The 20,923-nt window shown below is 50.0% G+C and overlaps 1 protein-coding gene across 24 annotated transcripts in view; it reads right to left on the reverse strand.

The window, feature by feature from the left end:
• The window catches only part of LOC105493012 (ankyrin repeat and death domain containing 1A), a 64,010-nt gene that overhangs the window by 29,464 nt on the left and 13,623 nt on the right, over positions 1–20,923 (reverse strand). For 5 of the 24 annotated variants that reach the window (XM_071101207.1, XM_071101205.1, XM_071101209.1 and 2 more), the window contains exons 3-7: positions 11,554–11,657; positions 9,935–10,063; positions 4,990–5,088; positions 857–961; positions 30–128 (exon numbers count right to left, since the gene is read on the reverse strand). In XM_071101207.1, the coding sequence (XP_070957308.1) occupies positions 30–128; positions 857–961; positions 4,990–5,088; positions 9,935–10,063; positions 11,554–11,657 (536 nt within the window). The other 19 variants (XM_071101225.1, XM_071101215.1, XM_071101204.1 and 16 more) reach the window with 16 other exon arrangements.

Below are 20,923 nucleotides of genomic sequence, written 5' to 3' on the forward strand. Positions count from 1 at the left end.
AGGATCCCAGAGCCTCACGGACACAGTACCTTGTCTTTGACACTGTGGTCACAGCCAGAGCCCACGAGGAAATCCAGAGCATCCAGCTGCCCGTGCTCAGCTGCCCGATGAAACGCCGTCCTCCCCAGCTGGCCAGGAGGAGAAGTGGTGTGAGCCTTCCTCACTCTGTCAGTGGGCATACCTGCCTCTGCCCACCTGGCCTCTGTTTCCCAACCACTCTGGCTTTGCAGTGGCCTCTCCTGCCCCAGACACTGTCCTCTCCACTTGCCTCCCCACACCCTGCCTGGAAAGCCCAGACCCAACTTCCCAACGAGAGCCACTTGCTGGGGTCCCTCCCTGGCCAGTCCTTAGGTGGCTCCTTGCTGCCTAATGAATAAACAGATTCTTGAGGATGGGGGTTGAGATCTCCAGAGGGACCTCCAACCACCCATCAGACCTTCCCTCCCAAGATTCCAGCCCCTCAGAACTCACACTAGAGCCCTTTGCTGTCCCTAAAGCTCCCACAAGCCTCGCTCTTCCATTTGGTGCCCCTTCCAACCCCTGATTTCCAATCTTACCCACAAATCCAGTTTATTTACCAAATGCCACCTCCTCCAGGAAGCAGAAGCAATGGCTTGCTTTTCTAACCCACCTAGTCCTTGATCAGGGCCTCTCTGCGGCAACTGACTGTGTTCTGCTTGTATTCTGCTCATTTGTGCCCCAACACCTCTTCCCAACCAGCGGCTCCCCAGGCCAGGTGCAATATGCCCACAGATCAAAGGATGCACCCAAGGAATGTGGTAAGCTCCGTGGGCAAGAGTGGCCCCAGGAGCCCCCCGCCCAATGGGAATGATAAGTAGCCCTGAGGCACTCTCACCTTGTCTACGTGGTCCAGGGCCACATCCTCCAGGTCCTCCATTATGAACGCCAGCACAGGCACGTGGCCTTTTTGGGCTGCGCAGTGCAGTAAGGTCAGGCCATCCTGGAAACAAGTGCAGGCAGGTCCCTGCAGTCTGCGAAGGGAGGCCCTTTTCACATGCTGCCAGTCTCCCAGACAGCGAGTGTTTGGGACCCAGAACACAGCCTCCCCGTGGACACAACACTATAAATGATGAACGGACCCCAGGGATAACCCACTCTGCTGCCCACTCAGCCTCAGAGGGGCCGGCAGGAGTCAGGATGCCAAAGTTCAAATCCCAGCTCCAGCACCCCTCAGCTCCAGAGTCTTGGGCCAGTTACCTCCACCTCTCTGAGCCTCCATTTTCATATAGGACAAACTAGCATCATAATCCCTGACCACCTCAGTGGGTGGTTGAGACGACTGGACCTACAGGAAAAGTATTTTATCAACTAAAAATTAATTCAAACATGTATGATGAGGTCATATAGCACTAGTAGCCTCCAGAATAATTAAGAAGGTTCTAGGCATCTGCCTCCCTTGATACAGCTGCTAAAGAAGAAGCAGGTGACTAAGTGACCAGTGTATGTCACTAGGAAGTGACCTCCTCACCTTCTAGGGCAGATTAAGAGCAGATGTGGTCTGCATGGAGTAGAGGGAAGTGGCCTGGGTTGAGGGTGGACAGGGCCTAGAAGCAAAAGGAGGGAGGCTTGAAAATACTATATTTATGCCCCAGGGCTTCTACTTCTGCCTTGCATTAAGGTCAGATTATTTGAAGTCCTGTTTGCAACCCAACAGTGAGTCATAAAAATCAGTAGAACAGTGTTTTACATCTTGACAGTGGTCAAATCTCAGTGAGTATAAACTTTCAATGTGTGTATTTCTTTTCTTTTTTTTTTTTTTTTTTTTTTGAGTCAGAGTCTCGCCCTGTCTCCCAGGCTAGAGTGCAGTGGCACAATCTCGGCTCACTGCCTCCTGGGTTCAAGTAATTCTCCTGGCTTAGCCTCCCGAGGAGCTGGGATTACAGGCACCCTCCAGCACACCCAGTTAATTTTTTGTATTTTTAGTAGATATGGGGTTTCGCCATGTTGCCTAGGCTGGTTTCGAACTCCTGAACTCAGGCAATCCGCCCACCTCGGCCTCCCAAAGTGCTGGGATTTCAGGCGTGAGCCACCATGCCCGGCCCAATGTGTGTATTTCATGTTGGTATCATGGACCCCTTGATATGAAGGGATGAGAAGGGCACTTCCCTCTTGTGTTCTTCCCAAATTCCATAGCCCTGGACTGATGATTTTCATGAGAAAAACATAAGACAAACCCAAATTGAAGGGCATTCCACAAAATACTTGACTACTACTCTCCAAAAGGGTTAAGGTCACGGAAAACAAGGAAAAACTAAGAAATCATCACAAGATTCGAAGAGACTAAGAAGACAAAATGACTAAAGCATTGTAGAATATTAATGGAAAAACTGCTGAAATCTTATTATAGTCTATAGTTTAGTAAAACTGTAACTATCACCAGTAGAGATACGTAAACAGCAGGGAAAGGAAAAAGCTTCAGGGCAGAAGCAGGACTGGGCCTGTGGCATCTACAGGTGGGATGAATCCCTTTGGGGAAGACCTTGAATGAGAGATTGAAAGGAAGAGTGGGGTCTATCATTTGCAAAGCTGGCTGCATCTGTTCCTCCTGCCCTTGGAGGCACACCCCAGGATCGTGCCACTCTTCTCACCGAGAATCTACACTGGTCCTGTGACGGGCTTTTGAATGCAATGGAGGTGATACCACGTGGCTTTCCAGCCTTGGCCTCTAGAGCCCTTGCCAGTTCTGCTCTGGATCTTTTGCTGCCCTGAGGCAGACAGGTAAGGAAGTCTATGCTGGACTCCCTAAGGATCAGTGGCCACCTGGAGAAACTAGCCGCACCATCCCAGACATTCCAACCCTTCCTGCAGAGGCTCCAGACATGTGAGTGAGACCCTTCAGGGCCAGCCAGCCCCCAGCCCACTCACCTGCTGACTGCAGCCTTGCAGGTGAGCCCAGGCAAAGCCACAGGAACTGCCCGCCAACCACAGAATTGTGGAAAATAATATATCATTACTTTCAGATTCATTACTTTTAAATTTTAGAGTGATTTGTTGCCAAAACCAGAAAATGAATATAGAGGGGATCTGCTTAACTAGAAGAGTCCATGACTCAGAACCTCACCCTCCACATACACCCAAGACCCTGCCTTCCTCATTCTAGAACATGGAGGCTCATTCACAACTCTGTTTATAGTATACTACATCAAGACAACACTGGATTCCCCAGGGCCACTGAGCCCTTCCAAGGCCAAGCCAGGCCAGGCCAGCAGGACCAGACAGCAGAACCCTAAGCTTGAACCTGGGTGTATTCACAGGGTACCCTCCTGCTGGCCCCTCCCTCCCACACTCTGGCTCAGATCTTGTGACCCACCACATAGGGACATGGTTCTCTGGGATGGATTTTCCAACCCAAATGCTTTCAGGCACTCCCACCACTGCCAACAGGATCCTAACAATGACATGAGATAGACCTCTTACATGCCACGACCCTTTTACATCTGGTGAAGCCTATAGACCCCTTCTCAGAATAACATTTACTTAAATGCAAAAAAAAAAATTATACAGGAAAAAATATTTAATCAAATAAACAGGCTTACAATGGTGTATTCGTTTTCTATTGCTGCTATAACAAATTACCATCGCTTCATGGTGTAAAACAGCACAGATTTATTATTTTACAATACTGAAGTTCAGAAGTCTAAATTGGGTTGGCAATGCTGTGTTTCTTCTGGAAGCTCTTGGGGAAAACCCATTTCCTGTCCTTTTCCAGCTTCTAGAAGCTGACCAAATTCCTTGGCTAGTGGCTCGCATCACTCCACCCCTGCCTCCTTCATCACACCTCACACACATCGCATCACACCCAACAAATTCCTATTGGCGTGTTAGGTTCTGGGGGTTCAGAGGTTCTAGGAATTAGGATATGGACATCTTTGAAGTGACATTATTCTGCCTACCATAAAAGGAAACCAATTATATTGAAATTAAGTTATCAAAATATTACAAACCAAGTTTTCAATCTAGTAACACATGTGCTTCCTTACTGACCTGTTAAACAACAAGATCTACTGAAGGGTCTAATCACTGCCGTAATTTCAATGTAATGATAAATGTAAGGAGTATTTTAAGATAACTGCAAAAACTTTCATGTGATATGAAAATAGCTACATTTTCTATTAGTGACAAAGTCACAAGTACTAATATTACCTACATTCAACGTTGAAAAAAATGCTAATTAGTTGGGCGTGGTGGCACGTGCCTATAGTCCCAGCTACTCTGGAGGCTGAGGCAGGAGAATTGCTTGAACCCAGGAGGCGGAGGTTGCAATGAGCTGAGATCGCGCCACTACACTCCAGCTTGGGTGACTGAGCAAGACTCCATCTCAAAAAAAAAAAAGAAAGAAAGAAAAAAAATGCTAAATTTTCAAGAAGTTAGCCAAAATAAATATGCACTTTTTTCCAATCCAAGTTCATAGGTCCTCTGAATTTTCTCCAAGAACCCATGTGAGAACTCCTGGCTGAGGGATTTGGCCCAGAAATGTTTGCATTTTCCTAAGGGCAACTGACACCCTAAAAGGTGAGACACCGGCGGAGGGATTCCAGGCACTCTCACTTGCTGAGGCCCTGCTCCCTCAAACCACAGTGCAGGCTGATAGAGTAACTCGCCCACCATACCACACTTGGTAAATGATGCTTTGCTCCTTTCACCCCACCATACTGAGCACAATGGGTACGGGGCCTGGCAGGAGGGTGGAGGAGACCTCACCTCCTTCTCATTTAATTTTCCTAACTACCCTCTGAGGGAGTTACTTTGATTTCTCTCCTACAAACAAGGAGGCCAGTCAGAGGGCTGGGGACTGTCCCAACTCACTGAATAGAAGAGAGGTGGGGGAGATCAGAAGAAAGAGGGACAGGCAAAGGCAGGTGGGGGACTGGAGGGGCAAGTGGGGGTGGGGGGCAGAGGTTGGGGGAGACCTGTGCATCCAGGGCCAGGGGAGCCGAGGGGACAGAGGGTTACCAGCTGAAGCCTTACCTTGCTCTTACAGTGGATCTTGGCCCCCGAGTTTACCAGGATCTGGAGGATTCGTAAGTGGCCGAACCAGGCAGACAGGAGAAGCGCGTTCATCCCAAACTGGGGGAGAGGACATACAGGAGGTGAGAAGAATGTGGGAAGGCGTGGCCGTGCCAGCCAGGCCCTGTGCCTTATGATTAAACCATACAACCAGAAGGAACTATAAGTGCCACTCAGTCCAGGGAGCTCCAAGCTTTAGGAATTTTAAGACCAATTTTTTTTTTTTTTTTAAATAGAGGCTGATGTACTGTTGCAAACTTCTTAAATTTATTTTTTGCTAAATGAAACTTAAAAATAAAACAGCTGCCGGCCAGGCTCGGTGGCTCATGCCTGTTATCCCAGCACTTTGGGAGGCTGAGGCGGGAGGATCACATGAAGTCAGGAGTTCAAGACCAGCCTGGCCAACATGGTGGAACCCCGTCTCTACCAAAAATACAAAAATTAGCTGGGCGTGGTGGTGGGCACTTGTAATCCCAGCTACTTGAGAGGTTGAGGCAGGAGAATCACTTGAACCCAGGAGGCGGAGGTTGCAGTGAGCTGAGATCCACCACTGCATTCCAGCCTGAGCGTCAGAGTGAGACTTCGTCTCAAAACAAACAAACAAACAAACAAACAAAACGGCTGCCATTTACTCTCATCATCATTTCATAAAGAAAGACCATTTTAGAAGAAAAAATTTGTAAGGAACCAATCTTAGAATATATTCTTGGCAAATAAAGCTTCATAACTGGGCATGGTGGTTCACGCCTGTAATCCCAACACTTTGAGATGAGGATCACTTGAGCCCAGGAGTTTGAAACCAGACTGGGCAAAATAGGGGGACCCCCATCTCTACAGACATTTTTTAAAAATAAGCCAGGCATGGAGGCACACTCCTGTGGTCCCAGCTACTCAGGAGGCTGAGGTGGGAGGATTGCTTGAGCCCAGGAGATAGAGGCTGCAATGAGCTGTGATCGCACCACTGCACTCCAGCCTTGGTGACAGAGCAAAACCCTGTCTCAAAAACCAACAAACAAACAAAGACAAAAAACAAATGTAGCTTCATAAGAAATACATTGTCCCTGTTTTCTGATTTGCTATGACTGGTGAAGACCTTTTCCTGGACTGGTGTTTAAGAATGGACTGTTTAAATCTCCCATAGAGGCTGGGCATGGTGGCTCAGGCCTGTAACCTTAATATTTTGGGAGGGACCAAGGTGGGAGGATCGCTTGAGCCCAGGAGTTCAAGACCAGCCTGGGCAACATAGTGAGACCTGTCTCTACAAAAAAATTAATTAGCTGGGCATGGTGGTGTGTGTGCCTGTGGTCCCAGCTACCTGAGAGACTGAAGTGAGAGGATCATTTGAACCCGGGAGGCAAGGGTTACGGTGAACCAAAATTGCACCGCTGCACTCCAGCCTGGGCGATGGAGTGAGAGCCTGTCTCAAAAATAAATAAATAAATAAATATCCCATAAAATATCTTCAAAGCAGATAGCTTAAGTCTGCAGCACCACACCACCTCAGAGACATCCCTGCACAGTCAAACACTGGCTTCTGTTAGAAATGCCTCCTCCAGGCGGAGCTTGCAGTAAGCGAAGATCGCGCCACTGCACTCCAGCCTGGGTGACAGAGCAAGACTCCGTCTCCAAAAAAAAAAAAAAATGAAAAAAGAAAAGGAAGAAATGCCTCCTCGAGCTCTGTTGAAATCTGCAATCCTGCAATTTCCATCCCACCAACTCTCTGGAGCAACTGAAAATATGTCTGTGTCTCCACTCAGGGCAGCCCCAGGCCTGTTTGCAGGGTGCTCTTCCTCCACATCTGCACCGTGTGTGCTCCAGGGTCCCCAGAGCCCCTTCAGTGACCTCCACTGCAGTAGGGTTCCACACTTCCCCCATCTCCCTGGAGTCTTTTCTTCTCTGTGAAGAGCAACCCCAGGCCTCCAAACTCACCTCTGGGGATACATCAAGAGCCAGCCAGATCCTGGGAATGGTTTTTTGCAGTGCCTCCTTGGGTGTGGCTCCACCAGGAGCCTTTGTGAGGGGTACCAAGAAAAGGGGTCTTAGCGGCTGGCACCAGAATTCCTCTTAGGGAGGGAACTGTGTTTGGGTAAAAGCCTTGACAAAGGGTTGAGGCAAAAGATGAAACTCAGAGGGCACTCACTGATCAGCAGGCTCCCGAGCATCCAAAGAGAGTTGCTCTGCTCTGCTTTAGAAACAGGCGGGAATTTGGAGGCAGGAAGCGGGCGGTGCAGACAAGGACAGCACTGGAGAGAGGGAGGGGAGCAGAGGCTGGGCCCAAGGCAAGGAAAGAACCAAGGGCCTTTAAAGAACAGAATGTCAAAGAGGGGGTTTTAGGATTTTTACATTGTTTTTGTGTGTGATATAGGTCCCCTCTATATCCCAGTTTGGAAAGCCATCCCACACTACAAGCCTTCTGTGAATGGAGTCCCAGGGAGAGGCACCATGTTTGGGATGAAGCCAGGGTGGAATCAAAGGACTATTTGCAAAATTTCAAGAGGATGCCAAAAGTTGACCAAAAGTAAGAGACAGCAAGGACCACAAGCATTTAAATTCTTCCTCCTGAAATCCTAGGGAAGGTGTTGGACCCAGCAAAGAGCCTCAAATGAGGGTCTATCATCCAAGATTGGGGCATATTTTTTAAAATTTAAAAACAAACAAACAAAAAAAAACAAATGAGGGTCTACATCTGGCCTTAACTAGAGCTGAAGAGGCCAGGAGACCCGGCACTGGCTCAGAGCTCAGCGCCTGGTAGAATATCAGCAACTGTGGGCTGGCTGCAGGAGGGAGGAAAAAGAACAAGCACCGGCAGAGTCCAGAGGAAGAAGTCCACAGGCGCTCAGGAATAAAAAGGGTAAAGGCTCAGGACTAGGGGAGGGAGAGCCATGGGAGCCAGAGCCTCCTGACAGTGGGGACCCCCGGGATATGTCACAGTCCTAAACCAGCTTTCCCCACATACATAGTTCCTAGAAACTATCCAAGCCAGAGTCCTGTGGCATATCACTAGAGATCTTCCTCCAGCAACAGGATTTCCTTTCTCCAGTATCTCCTGAACCCCATTACTACAGCAGGCAAGCCCACCATGCTGTCTTATTTTTCAAAATGTTACGTATTGCCATTTGCAAAAGAAGCAGAGAGGTTTTTGTTTGTTTGTTTGTTTGTGACGGAGTCTCACTCTGTCACCCAGGTTGGAGTGCAGTGCTGTAATCTAGGTTTACGGCAACCTCCGTCTCCCAGGTTCAAGCGATTCTCCTGCCTCAGCCTCTCCAGTAGCTGGGATCACAGGAGTGTGCCACCATACCTGGCTAATTTTTGTATTTTTAGTAGAGACGGGGTTTCACCATGTTGGCCAGGCTGGTCTGGAACTTCTGATCTCAGGTGATCCTCCTGCGTCGGCCTCCCAAACTGCTGGGATTACTGGTGTGAGCCACCGCGCCCAGCCAACCGGGAGGATTTCTAAAAGGGCCCCCTCTTACTGTTCTCCCTCATAGCTTCTTTTTTCACTAAACCCTCGAAGGAACAAGTGACAGCATAGTGGTGTTAGTGGGGGTCTTTGTGGGTAGAAAGAGTTGATGCAAGAGCCTCTAGTGTTTCACCAGGGAGCTCAGACTAAGGATCCTAGACGTTCTGCTCCTAAAGGCATCCCTAAATGAGGCCTAAGCAGGTACAGGGAAGAGACAGGATTGGGGAATGGGGAGGTAAGGGTTGCTGCCTCACTTCAACCCCAACTAGTACTCAACCCCCACACAGCAGGGCCTGGGAGCAGAGAGAAGCCGGAACAAAGAAAACTGTTTTCATGGACAACTAAGTCGCTGCAGGGAAGTTTACGGTTTTATTTTTTATTTTAAAATTTTGGCCGGGCGCGGTGGCTCAAGCCTGTAATCCCAGCACTTTGGGAGGCCGAGACGGGCGGATCATGAGGTCAGGAGATCGAGACCATCCTGGCTAACACCGTGAAACCCCGTCTCTACTAAAAATACAAAAAACTAGCCGGGCGAGGTGGCGGGCGCCTGTAGTCCCAGCTACTCCGGAGGCTGAGGCAGGAGAATGGCGTAAACCCGGGAGGCGGAGCTTGCAGTGAGCTGAGATCCGGCCACTGCACTCCAGCCCGGGCTACAGTGCAAGACTCTGTCTCAAAAAAAAAAAAAAAAAAAAAAAAAAATTTTACCTATTTATTTATTTAGACACCAGTTTATAAGACTGGCTAATTTTTGTATTTTTTGGTAGAGACGGAGTTTCGCCATGTTGCCCAGGCTCGTCTCAAACTCCTGGGCTCAAGTGATCTACCCGCTTGGCCTCCCAAAGTACCGAGATTACAGGCATGAGTCATCGCGCCCAGGCACTTTTTAAAATTTAAATGTAGACAAAGCCATAAGAGTATCCCTTTCAAATGTCATTATTAGATTCAGCCTTTTTCCCAAACCTGTAGAGATAATTTTACAGACCCCGTTACTCATCAGTGCTCTCTCTCAGCAACACACTGCCTGCCAATTGTTTAACTAAGACTGTTAGTCTTTATCCAAGACTTTGATTGAAGTGTTAGCCAGGGCAGAGCCCTGTGGCATATCATGAGAGACCTTCCTCCTGGTGCTTTTGCTAATCAGGCCTCTATCAATCCACCCAATTATCTGTTCTACAGCCCTCTCCCTGTTCACATGCTTTCATGAGGGACTGAAAAGGCTCTCTGAGAACTGAAAGACCCTTGAAAGTGGAGAGCTCTTCATTACTGTATAGGAGGAACATGGAACCAGTGCAGTGTCCCTGGCACCTGAAGCCTTTGACTCCCTGCCACTCTGCACCTGAATGTCTGCATATTAGCAGCAATCTCAGCAACCGGCTCATAGACCCAGTGAGATCTCCAGTGCCCCCCACCACCCTGAGACAGACAGACAGACAGACAGACACGCACACACAGATGTGCCTCTGTGAGGGCCCCTACCGCATCCTCCTCGTCCACAGCAGCCTCGTGCTCCAGAAGCAGACGCACAGCCTGCTCGTGTCCCGCACCTGCAGCCCAGTGCAAGGCCACCCTGCCCACCTGCCCGGAGGGAGATGACACTTGTCAGGTGCTGCTGCCACCTGGCTGCCTGGACCACCTCCCACACCCTCCGCCAGGACAGCTGGTCTGCAGGCTGGAAGGGTCTTTGCTGGCTCTGGTCCCCCCCGTTCTGCCACATGCTCCTCTCCTGCATGGCAACCAAAGCCAACATAGTAAAATGACTGGACCCATCTGTCCCCATCTAAAACTCTTTAGTTTCTCATGGCTCTCAGAATAAACTCCTGACCCTGAAGATGATGAGGCGCTGCATGGTCTGGCGCTGCCCACCCCTGCTTCTCAGAAATGCCAAGCAGCTTCCCACCTCTAGGCCTTTTCCTGCTGTTGCCCCTGCTGGAAAGCCCATGTGGCCAAGGATTATCCTCCAAGTCCCTGAGAGGCACTGGAGTCCCTGGGTTCTGTCCCCTTCCTTCTCTCAGAATGGGGCTGAAGGGGCCTGATGCACCATCTCATTCTCAGACCACCCTGGCAGTTCAAAATGCCATCCAAGCAGGCCTGGGGGAAGCTGGCCTGTGGCCCCTGTGCCCACTTCTCCCCTCTGTAGTTTTCAGCTTACGAGGGGACAATGAAAGGAAGCACTAGTTTTCTGCGTGGTCTCAGGCAAGCCACATCCCCTCTCTGGAGCCCAGCTGCTCCTTCCTTCCTCAGGGTTTCTGCCCATACTGTTCTCTCTGCCTAGAATACTGTCCTTCACCTGGCTCCTCAAAAATGCCACTTCCGGGAGGGTGAGGTGGCCCACGCCTGTAATCCCAGCACTTTGGGAGGCTGAGGTGGGAGGATAGCTTGAGTCCAGGAGTTTGAGACCAGCCTGGGCAACACAGCAAGACCCCTATCTCTAGAAAAAATACAAAATTAGCCTGGCATGGTGGTGCGTGCCTGTAGTCTCAGCTACTCAGGAGGCTGAGGTGGGAGGATCAACTGAGCCCAGGAAGGTCAAGGCTGCAGTGAGCTGTGATTGTTCCACTGCGCTCCAGCCTGGGTGATGTGAGGTCCTGTCTCAAAGAAAAAATTAAAAAAGCCACCTCCTTGGGAGGCTTTTCCCGACCCTCCTGCACACGCTGTTACGACAACTTATCACAGAGAGAATGAATTGTTTGTGGGATGCTTTGTGTAATGTCTGTCCTCCTCTTTTGCCCATCTCCCAGCTTCTGGCTGCTGACCTTTGACCCTAGCCCTCCTGGCTCTAACTTCTCAGATGGGTCCCAGAAGTTAAGAGTTTGACCTCTGGAATTGCCAAGCCTGGCTTGGAATCCTGACCCTGACCTTGGGTGGGGGTCCAACCACTCTAAGCCTTAGATTCCTTAGATTCCTCGAGACAATGCAGGCCATGAGGACAGAGCCTGAGCCTCCCTCCAAGTTAACACATGCAAATGTATTAACTGCCTGTAGCTCAGATGAACTGTTCCCCCTGTGTACTGGCATTATCATGACACTATCCCAGGTGCCCCGATTCAGAGAAGCTCATTACGCACGTGGTTTCTGGCCCTGGTGTTAACCCTCCTCCCAATCAGCTCCTGCATCCTGCTGACGTTGTTCTCGCGGGCGGCCTCGTGGAGCTGCCTCTCCAGAGGAAGCACTATGGGGAGAAAATGGGGTGCAGGATGAGGGGGAGGATCCCCCACACTGCAGACACCAAAGGTAAACAGCCTGTTCCCACTCCTGGACATTGCTGGGGCAGGGGTCTTTCAGCTAGGAATGGGGGCAGAGCGGCACAGCCCTCTTCCCTCTCAAGGTCAGGGTCCTCCCTAGACAGGCTGCTCTTCTTCATTAACTCATCCCACAGCCACGCAACCAGGACGTGGTGAAACCCCGAAGACGGAAGAGCAGGGCAAAGCCATTTGCAGCAGCCTAAATGTGTGCCTCATTATCCAAGTTTCACGTACCCTCCCAAGAGCTGCTCTTGGGGAAGAAAATGAAATTAACTCCCTCTGGAGTCAGTAACCACCTTTTCAGTCTAGTGTAGAAAACAGCCAGGATTTACTGAGCCACCTATTTCGTGCCAGCGCCGGGTGAGGCCAGAAGCACATTTACCCCACTCCTGTACCTTCCATCTCCTTGCTCCTCCACCCCTTCTTCCAACCCCTCTGTTGCCCAGACTGGAGTGCAGTGGCATGATCTTGTCTCACTGCAACCTCCGCCTCCCAGGTTCAAGCGATTCTCCCACCTCAGCCTCCTCAGTAGCTGGGATTACAAGTGTGTGCTACCACACCTGGTTAATTTTTGTGTATTTGGTAGAGACAGGGTTTCACCAGGTTGGCTGGGCTGGTCCCCAACTCCTGACCTCAAGTGATCAGCCTGCCTCGGCCTCCCAAAGTGCTGGGATTACGGGTGTGAGCCACAGCACCCAGCCTCTTCCAACCCCTCTTGCCCAAATCCTAACCAGCTTTCACCTGCCCATGCTGAGGCCACCTCAATTGTGGTCTCTCTCTTCTCTCTGCTCCTCTCACCCTCGTCACTGCACCTTTAGCACAGAGTCTCAGATTAAAGGGAACCTCAGAGCTCCCCCTGCCCACCCCTGTCACACACAGCTGTGGGCTCAGGGTCAGACTGCAGGTTAGCGTCTGAGCCAGGAGGACCCAGGGCCAGATGATCCCTACAGGAGCCCCTTGCTGCCGTCATCCAGACGGCTCTTAATTGTGAGGATGTCTAGTCTCCAAGCATTTTGGAGGCCCTGGCCACACTTGACCCTTCCTGATCCACCCACAGCTCACAGCAGGCCCAAAGGTGGGCACAGTAGGAACCCACAAAACTCTGCTTCTGAACCAGGCATGGCGGCTCATGCGTGCAATCCCAGCAGTTTGGGAGGTCAAAGCAGGAGGATGGCTTGAAGCCAGGAGTTCGAGACCAGCCTGGGCTACAAAGCAAAACCCCCATCTCTACAAAAAAGTTTTTAAAAAAATTAGCCAGGTGTGGTGGCACATGCCTGTAGTCCCAGCTACTCAGGAGGCTAAGGCAAGAAGATTGCTTGAGCCCGGGAGTTTGAGGCTGCCAATGAACTATAATTGCACCTCTGCACTCCAGCCTGGGCAACAGAGTGAGACCCTGTCTCTAAAAAGAAAACACAAACAGGCCGGGCGTGGTGGCTCACACCTGTAATCCCAGCTCTTTGGGAGGCTGAGGTGGATGGATCACGAGGTCAGCAGATCAAGACCATCCTGGCCAACACAGTGAAACCCGGTCTCTACTAAAAACACAAAAATTAGTTGGGCATGGTGGTGCACACCTGTAGTCCCAGCTATTCAGGAGGCTGAGGCAGGAGAATTCCTTCAACCCGGGAGGCGGAGGTTGCAGTGAGCTGAGATCGTGCCACTGCACTCCAGCCTGGGTGACAGAGCGAGACTCTGTCTCAAAAAAAAAACAAAAAAGAAAAAAGAAAACAGAAACAAAAAAAAAAATCTGCTTGTATGAGTGATACCAACAATCCCCATACGAATAGATGCCTGTCCCCTCTCCCAAAGTGCTCACACATACTAACACAGACAAATATTTGCTGGCCCTTTGCATAGTCACTGCAGGGCAAGTGACCCCACAGCTTTCATGTTTGGTCCGGTATGAATGTCTGAACCCAGCCCCTTTGTGTATCCAGGGACAGGTGATGAGTGTCTTGGTAGGGAAGGCTAAGATTCACTGAGGTGAGAGACAGGCCTGCCATGCAGTTTGCTTTTCTAGATAAATTCCACACAGACTTCTCCAGATGTGAAAGAGGATCTTGAGCTTTCTGGGGCCTCATGGATACAACCTGTGGACCTCAGAGTTGCTACCCCGGGAGGCAATCACACAGTCCTGGGTTCAACTCTGGGTGAACCACTTCCTAGCTGTGTTAGGCAGTTTCCTCATCTGCAAAACGGGAGCGTGAGCTTCCTTACAAGGTTAATATAATGATTAGAATCGAGATATGAAAGCTCCCTGGTACAGTATCTGGCACATAATGACCATACCACCACCACCATCACCATCATCACTATTATTCCTCCAAGGCGAAGGGTCAAATTCTGGTAGCCAAAGAGAGCTGCCTCTTCAGGTGTGAGCTTACAGCAGCCTGGGTTCTAGTACTTGCCCTACCACTTTCTAGCAGCAGCATCCTGGGCTAGCCACATCCCCCTTGTAGGTCTGTTTCTTCCATTGTAAAATTGGGGGAGGGTGAAGAAAGAGATCTGTATAGGTCCCTTCCTGACTGGCACCCTGTGTCTTATCTGCAGCTTAGGGCGATTGGCCTGGTTTGTATTTGCAAACAGCCAGGAGTCCCAGAGGGAAGCCAGCAGACACTACCTACTGCCAGGCCACAGAAGGTTAAGTTAGAATGAAATCAAGTTCTGTCTCATCTCTTCCATCCACCTCCCACATCCAATACCCAATGAGCTGTCTGAGCCTTTGCCCATGCTGGGTCCTCTGCCCAGAATTCTCTGCCACACACACCAATGCTCCATTGCTACACATTCTTCGCAGGCCCCCTCAAGTGATCCTCCACCCCAGACAGAATCATGTACCTACTCTGAAATAATTAGCATCTTGATTGAGCATTCCCACCCCCAACACATTCCTCAGCTGAGTAGATGCAGTGTGCCAGCATTTTGGACACTATAGGTCTCAAAGGAATCCAGTGAGCTGCACTATGCGCATTTGAGGGAGAGCCCCGGGGCAGCTGTCCGGCAGCTGTCGGGGATTCAGCTGTCGGGGTTCGGCCAGGCTGCAGGATCAAGGACTCACAGTGCAGACACCGACACAATCCTTCTCTCCCCTCTCCCAGACAGTGCAGCCAAAGCTGCCCCAGGCCAGCTGATGCCCACACAGACGCTGCTGCCCGGCCTAGAGGCCCTGGCACTGGGCGCACTTCTTGAGGGAGGCTTAGAGTTGCCCCTATCCCACCTGTGGCCAGTCAGGCTCCTCCCCTCTGACTGCGTGCCCCATCCGATGCGGTCTCCACTCGCTATCCAGCCCCAGCATTCCGGGGGAGCTGGGGCTTTCAGCACTTCTACCACCCAATGGCTGCGTGACCTTGAACAACTCATTTGAACACCCTGTGCCTCAGTTTCTCATCTGCAAAATGAAGATAACGTAATGTCCTACCCAAATGGCCAAAGCGAAGATCAATGACGTGCCTCTCCTGGGTCAAGGCCTGGCACACAAAGTACAGCACGCAGTCAAGGATCGCTATTACCTTTATTATTTGTAGCTAACCTCTCAGCCGCTGCTCCCCGCTCACCTGGCGGGTGGCGCCCCCGTGTCCCAGATGCACAGGCAAGGTCCCCTTGGCCCGCTGCGCGGACCGGTAACCATTCCGCTCGGAGCCACACAGACACCCAAGTCAGAGGTGGCCGTTCGGAGGGCAACAACGTCACCCCTGACACTCCCCAAACGGATGCGGGGATCCTCTCGGCCTCGGCCCCCCCTCCCCGTCCCCCAGCCAGGCTAACTCACGGCCGTCGGTCTCCCACGCCAGGTCCTCCTGCATCCCGCCGTTCCGCAGCCCCTGCGCGCGCTGGCGCCCGGGTGCGAGGTGCGCGTCCGCTGGGGCTGGGCCCGGAGAGCCGAGAGGAGGGGGCGGTCGCTCCGCCAGATCCCACGCCCCGCCTTCTAGGAACGCAGATGCAGCGGCCACCCCAGTCCCGGACCAGGATGGTCCTCCTGCTCCCTTAACCTGCCCACTGCTCCGCGCCCGAAGCCTGCGGGTCGGGACCACGCCGAGTTCCGCAGGGGCCCCTGACCCAGTCTCCTCCCCAGGAGTTCGCCCAGCCTCCCCAGCCCTGGAGATAGATGCGCACAAGGCATCTAGCAGGCTCACCCTCCTCGCGCCTCTCAGGACTCGGAGGGATAAGCCTTGGGCCCGCCGCCTCAGGCGCAGAAAGTCAAACCCCAGGATGTGAGCTGGCGTTTAAGGAACCACAACCTCAGCAGCTCTGCAAGCATATGAAGAGATTTTTCAGTGTTCAGAAAGATGACAATGAGATATCACTTACACCCATTAAGACTGGCAAAAATGGCCGGGCGCGGTGGCTCACGCCTGTAATCCCAGCACTTTGGGAGGCCGAGGCGGGCGGATCACAAGGTCAGGAGATCGAGACCACGGTGAAACCCCGTCTCTACTAAAAATACAAAAAATTAGCCGGGCGCGGTTGTGGGCGCCTGTAGTCCCAGCTACTCGGGAGGCTGAGGCGGGAGAATGGCGTGAACCCAGGAGACGGAGCTTGCAGTGAGCCGAGATCCGGCCACTGCACTCCAGCCTGGGCGACAGAGCGAGACTCCGTCTCAAAAAAAAAAAAAAAAAAAAAAAGACTGGCAAAAATTAGAAAGTTGAATAATGCCAAATGTCGGTGGAGAATATGGAGCTGTCGAGTTGGCGTGAGTAGCCTGTGGCTGTCAATCTGGAAAACAGTCTGGCAGTAATGAGGGAAATTATGGGAGAACCCTAAAATCCAGCTCCTTGATATAGATCTCTGAAATTCTCTTGCAGGCCCATAAAGGGACATGTAGGAGGATGTTGGTTGCTGTGTTGCTATGGTTGCTAGGAGTTGGAGACAATCTAAGCGCCCTTTCTTGTGAGAGCGGATAGATAAAATGTGACGCTGTGCAGCACTCAAAGCAAGGGACCCCATGTATTCGTGGCAACATGGATTTAAACACCTAGTGCTAGGCAGAAAAAGTAAATAACCAAACCAAATAGGACCTAGATGACAATATCAATAAAAATATTACAAATGCATTTACATCAAACTACACAGACTTGCAAAGACACATAGAAACAAAAAGATACCCATTAAATACACCAGAATGGGTTGCACTTCAGACCCTTGGGGGATGTCCATGTCCTTTTTGCCTTAAAGGCATTTACAGCTTCTTTGAATTTAGGGATAATGGGGTCTCAGGCATCTCTATCCCAAGGCAAGAAGCCAGAAAAGCCATGATAGGTGTAGTTACTACTTTGGGGATCAAAGGAGGAAGAGCATCTTTCAGTCATTAGTCCTTAAGATATCGTTCAGGAAGGCTTCCTAAAGAAGGAAGTATTTGCGATGGCCTTTGAAAAATAACATAATGATAACAGCTAGCAATTAATGAGCCCTGAGCCAACCCCTCAAAACGGTCTCAAAATAACAATTCCAACATAATAATCAAATATATGATTCCTTTTTTTTTTTTTTTTTTTTTGCTGAGACAGTCTCAGTCTTTCTTCTAGGCTGGAGTGCAGTGGCATGATCTTGGCTCACTGCAACCTCCGCCTCCCGGGTTCAAGCAGTTCTTCTGCCTCAGCCTCCCCGGTAGTGGGGATTACAGGCGCTCGCCCCCACACCTGGCTAATTTTGTATTTTTAGTAGAGATGGGGTTTCACCATGTTAGTCAGGCTGGTATTGAACTCCTGCCCTTGGGTCATCCACCCACCTCAACCTCCCAAAGTGTTGGGATTACAGGCGTGAGCCACTGTGCCACCCCACTCCCCCTTTTTCTTTCTTTCTTTCTTTCTTTTTTTTTTCTTTTTTTTTCAGACAAAGTCTTACTGTGTTGCCCCAGCTGGAGGCAGTAGCGTAATCTCAGCTCACTGCAAACTCCGCCTCCCAGGCTCAAGCGATTTTCATGCCTCAGCCTCCCAAGTAGCTGGGACTACAGGTGTGCACCACCACATGTGGCTAATTTTTGTATTTTTAGTAGAGATGGGGTTTCACCATGTTGGCCAGGCTGACCTTGAACTCCTGACCTCAAGTGATCCTCCCGCCTCAGCCTCCCAAAGTCCTGGGATTACAGGCATGAGCCACCACACCTGACCTAGGTTGCAGGCTTCTTATGAGAATCTAACTAATGCCTGATCATCCGAGGGGGAACGGTTTTATCCCAAACCATCCCCCCACCTCCCAGTCCTGTAGAAAAATTGTCTGCCACAAAACTGGACCCTAGTGCCAAAATGTTGGGGACCAATGCCCTAACTCATAACTTCAACATGATTCTGCTTCCCTCACTGCATCCTGACTGACAAAATAACATTTGTGTTGTTGATGCTTACCCTTATATTGTTTAATTTAATCATATATTCTCTCTTTACTGCAGTAGCATACTATATACCATCTTCTCACTTTGCCCTCCCCCTTAAAATTCACCCATTTAAGTGTATAATTCAATAGTTTTTAGTACAGTATTGTTCAGAGTTGTATAACTATCACCACTAAATTTTAATATTTTCATCACCCCAGAAAAGAAAGCCCAACCCTTTAGCTATCACCTCCCATGCAGTTTCCCCTCCCCAACCCTCCACACACAGCCCTAGGCAACCACAAATCTACTTTCTTTCTCCATAGATTTGCCTGTTCTGAACATTCTTCTGGCTTTCATTCTGGGAACAATCTGCTACAGAGATCTCTCCGCAGTAGTCTGTCAAGATCTTCCTGCGTCCTTTGTATAGCCTCAGAGTCCTCCATTGGGTGGCTTATTCAACCACTCCCTGTTGATGGACATTGGCCCTGTTTCCAGACTTTTATTATTACAATAGAGTTACAATGACCAATCTTATGCATGCATCAATTGGTATTTTTACCAGTGCATTTATGGGATCTATTCTTATAAATGGGATTGCTCGGTCAAAGGGTAAATGCACATGTAACTTTGCTAGCTATTGCCAAATTCTCCTCCATAAGGTCCAGAAATATTTTGCATTTCCATTACCAATGTATGAGGGTGCCTGTTTCCAAGGAGAACATGCTGTAAAACTTGGATTTTTCCCAATCTGATAAGAAATAGTAATTAATTATAATCTTAGTTTGCATTTCTATCATTACAAGCAAAGTTGGTTATCTGTTTCTATGTTTAAGAGCCATTTTCTTTTTTTTTTTTTTTCCTGAGAACAATCTGTTCTTATCCTGCTCATTTTAAAAATGATTGTTGGCCTTTTGCTTAAGAGAAATTTTAAAACAGCTTTTTATTTCTTGTCTTATTAATGTTTGTTCATTACTAAAGAAATTTTAAAATATAAAGAAGGGGCCAGGCCCAGTGGTTCATGCCTGTAATCCCAGCACTTTGGGAGGCCAAGGTGGGTGGATCACGAGGTCAGGAGATCGAGACCATCCTGGCTAACATGGTGAAACCCCATCTCTACTAAATATATATATATATAAAATTAGCCGGGTGTGGTGGTGGGTGCCTGTAGTCCCAGCTACTCAGGAGGCTGAGGCAGGAGAATGGTGTGAATCTGGGAGGCGGAGCTTGCAGTGAGCCAAGATGGGGCCACTGCATTCCAGCCTGGGCGACAGAGCGAGACTCCGTCTCAAAAATAAATAAATAAATAAATAAATAAATAAATAAATACAAAGAAGGAACAAATACAACAAATCTACTGGAAGACACCACCATAAATCACTTGTTATATACTGTGCTAGCCCTTTTCTAACAAAGGAAAAAAATATACACACACACACCACACACACACACACACACACACACACACACACACGAGTAGTAAATAGTTGCTGGTCTTGCATCAGCACTTGGGAGCCAGAATGGCACTGGTTTCCTCTCTGCTTAGACCAATCAGCTGCTTGAGAGGAGGGAGGGGGTAGCAGAAGTCCCCAGCCAAGTGGGGTCAGGGGTAGCCAGTGGGCAGCTCTTGCAGAGGTGCTCCGACTGAGCGGGCAGTTTGATTGTGGATAGGAGTGGCAGCCCCCTGCAGAACTGCTCACCCAGTGGGGGAAGGAGCAGCAGGAGCACAGGACTAGGAGACCTGAGCTCCAATCCAGATCTGTGCTGCCCAGCTGTGGAACTGGACAAGTCCCTTCCCTCTCTCCATATGGAAATAGGCCTGGATGGTCTTTTAGGTCCCTGATCCCTCAAGCATTGGATTGAGAGGTGATGAATAATCCATTAGAGGAAGAAAGCATTAACCAAAGGGAGGCAGGGCCAGGTTATTTTTCAGGCCCCTGGGTACCCTCTAAACCGGCAGTTTCCAATCTTTTTAGCACCATGGACCAGTTTCCTGGAAGACAGTTTTTCCATGGGTTGGAGTGGGGCCACTGGAATGGTTTCAGGATGAGACTGTTCCACCTCAGTTCATCAGGCATTAGATTTTCATAAGGAGTGCAGCAATCTATTGCATGTGGGGACAATAGGGTTCCCACTCCCATGAGAATCTAATGCCTCTGCTGATCTGACAAGAGGCAGAGCTCAGACGGTAATGCCTGCTGCTCACCTCCTGCTGTGCAGCCCCGTTCCTAACAGGCCACAAACCCACACTGGTCCCGCAACTGGGTTGGGGACCCCTGCTGTAAACTCACAGACCTTAGACTCCACCCACATCTCCCAGCACTTGTGTATCCATGTCTTTCTGAGTCCAGTCCTAGCTCTGCTGTGTGACCCCATGCAATCACTAAATCTCTCTGACCTTCAATTTATTTATCTGTGGATGATCCTTTATTTATTTATTTATTTATTTATTTTTTGAGACGGCGTCGCTCTGTGGCCCAGGCTGGAGTGCAGTGGCGCAATCTCGGCTCACTGCAAGCTCCGCAGCCTCCCGGGTTTACGCCATTCTCCTGCCTCAGCCTCCCAAGAAGCTGGGACTACAGGCGCCCGCCACCACGCCCGGCTAATTTTTTTGTACTTTTAGTAGAGACGGGGCTTCACCGTGTTAGCCAGGGTGATCTCAATCTCCTGACCTCGTGATCTGCCCACCTCGGCCTCCCAAAGTGCTGGGATTACAGGCATGAGCCAACGCACCCAGCCGGATGATCCTTTTTTAATAGGGTTATTTCAAAATGCCTAGGCCTAGGCACACAGTGAGTGCCCTAGTGTGGTGGTGGTGATTATCCTCTGGCTCTCCACCTGCAACCTGTACTAGCCCATGTAATCATACTGACAATTCTATGAGGC

This window comes from Macaca nemestrina, chromosome 7 (genome assembly GCF_043159975.1).
Source record: "Macaca nemestrina isolate mMacNem1 chromosome 7, mMacNem.hap1, whole genome shotgun sequence".
Classification (NCBI taxonomy): Eukaryota; Metazoa; Chordata; class Mammalia; order Primates; family Cercopithecidae; genus Macaca; species Macaca nemestrina.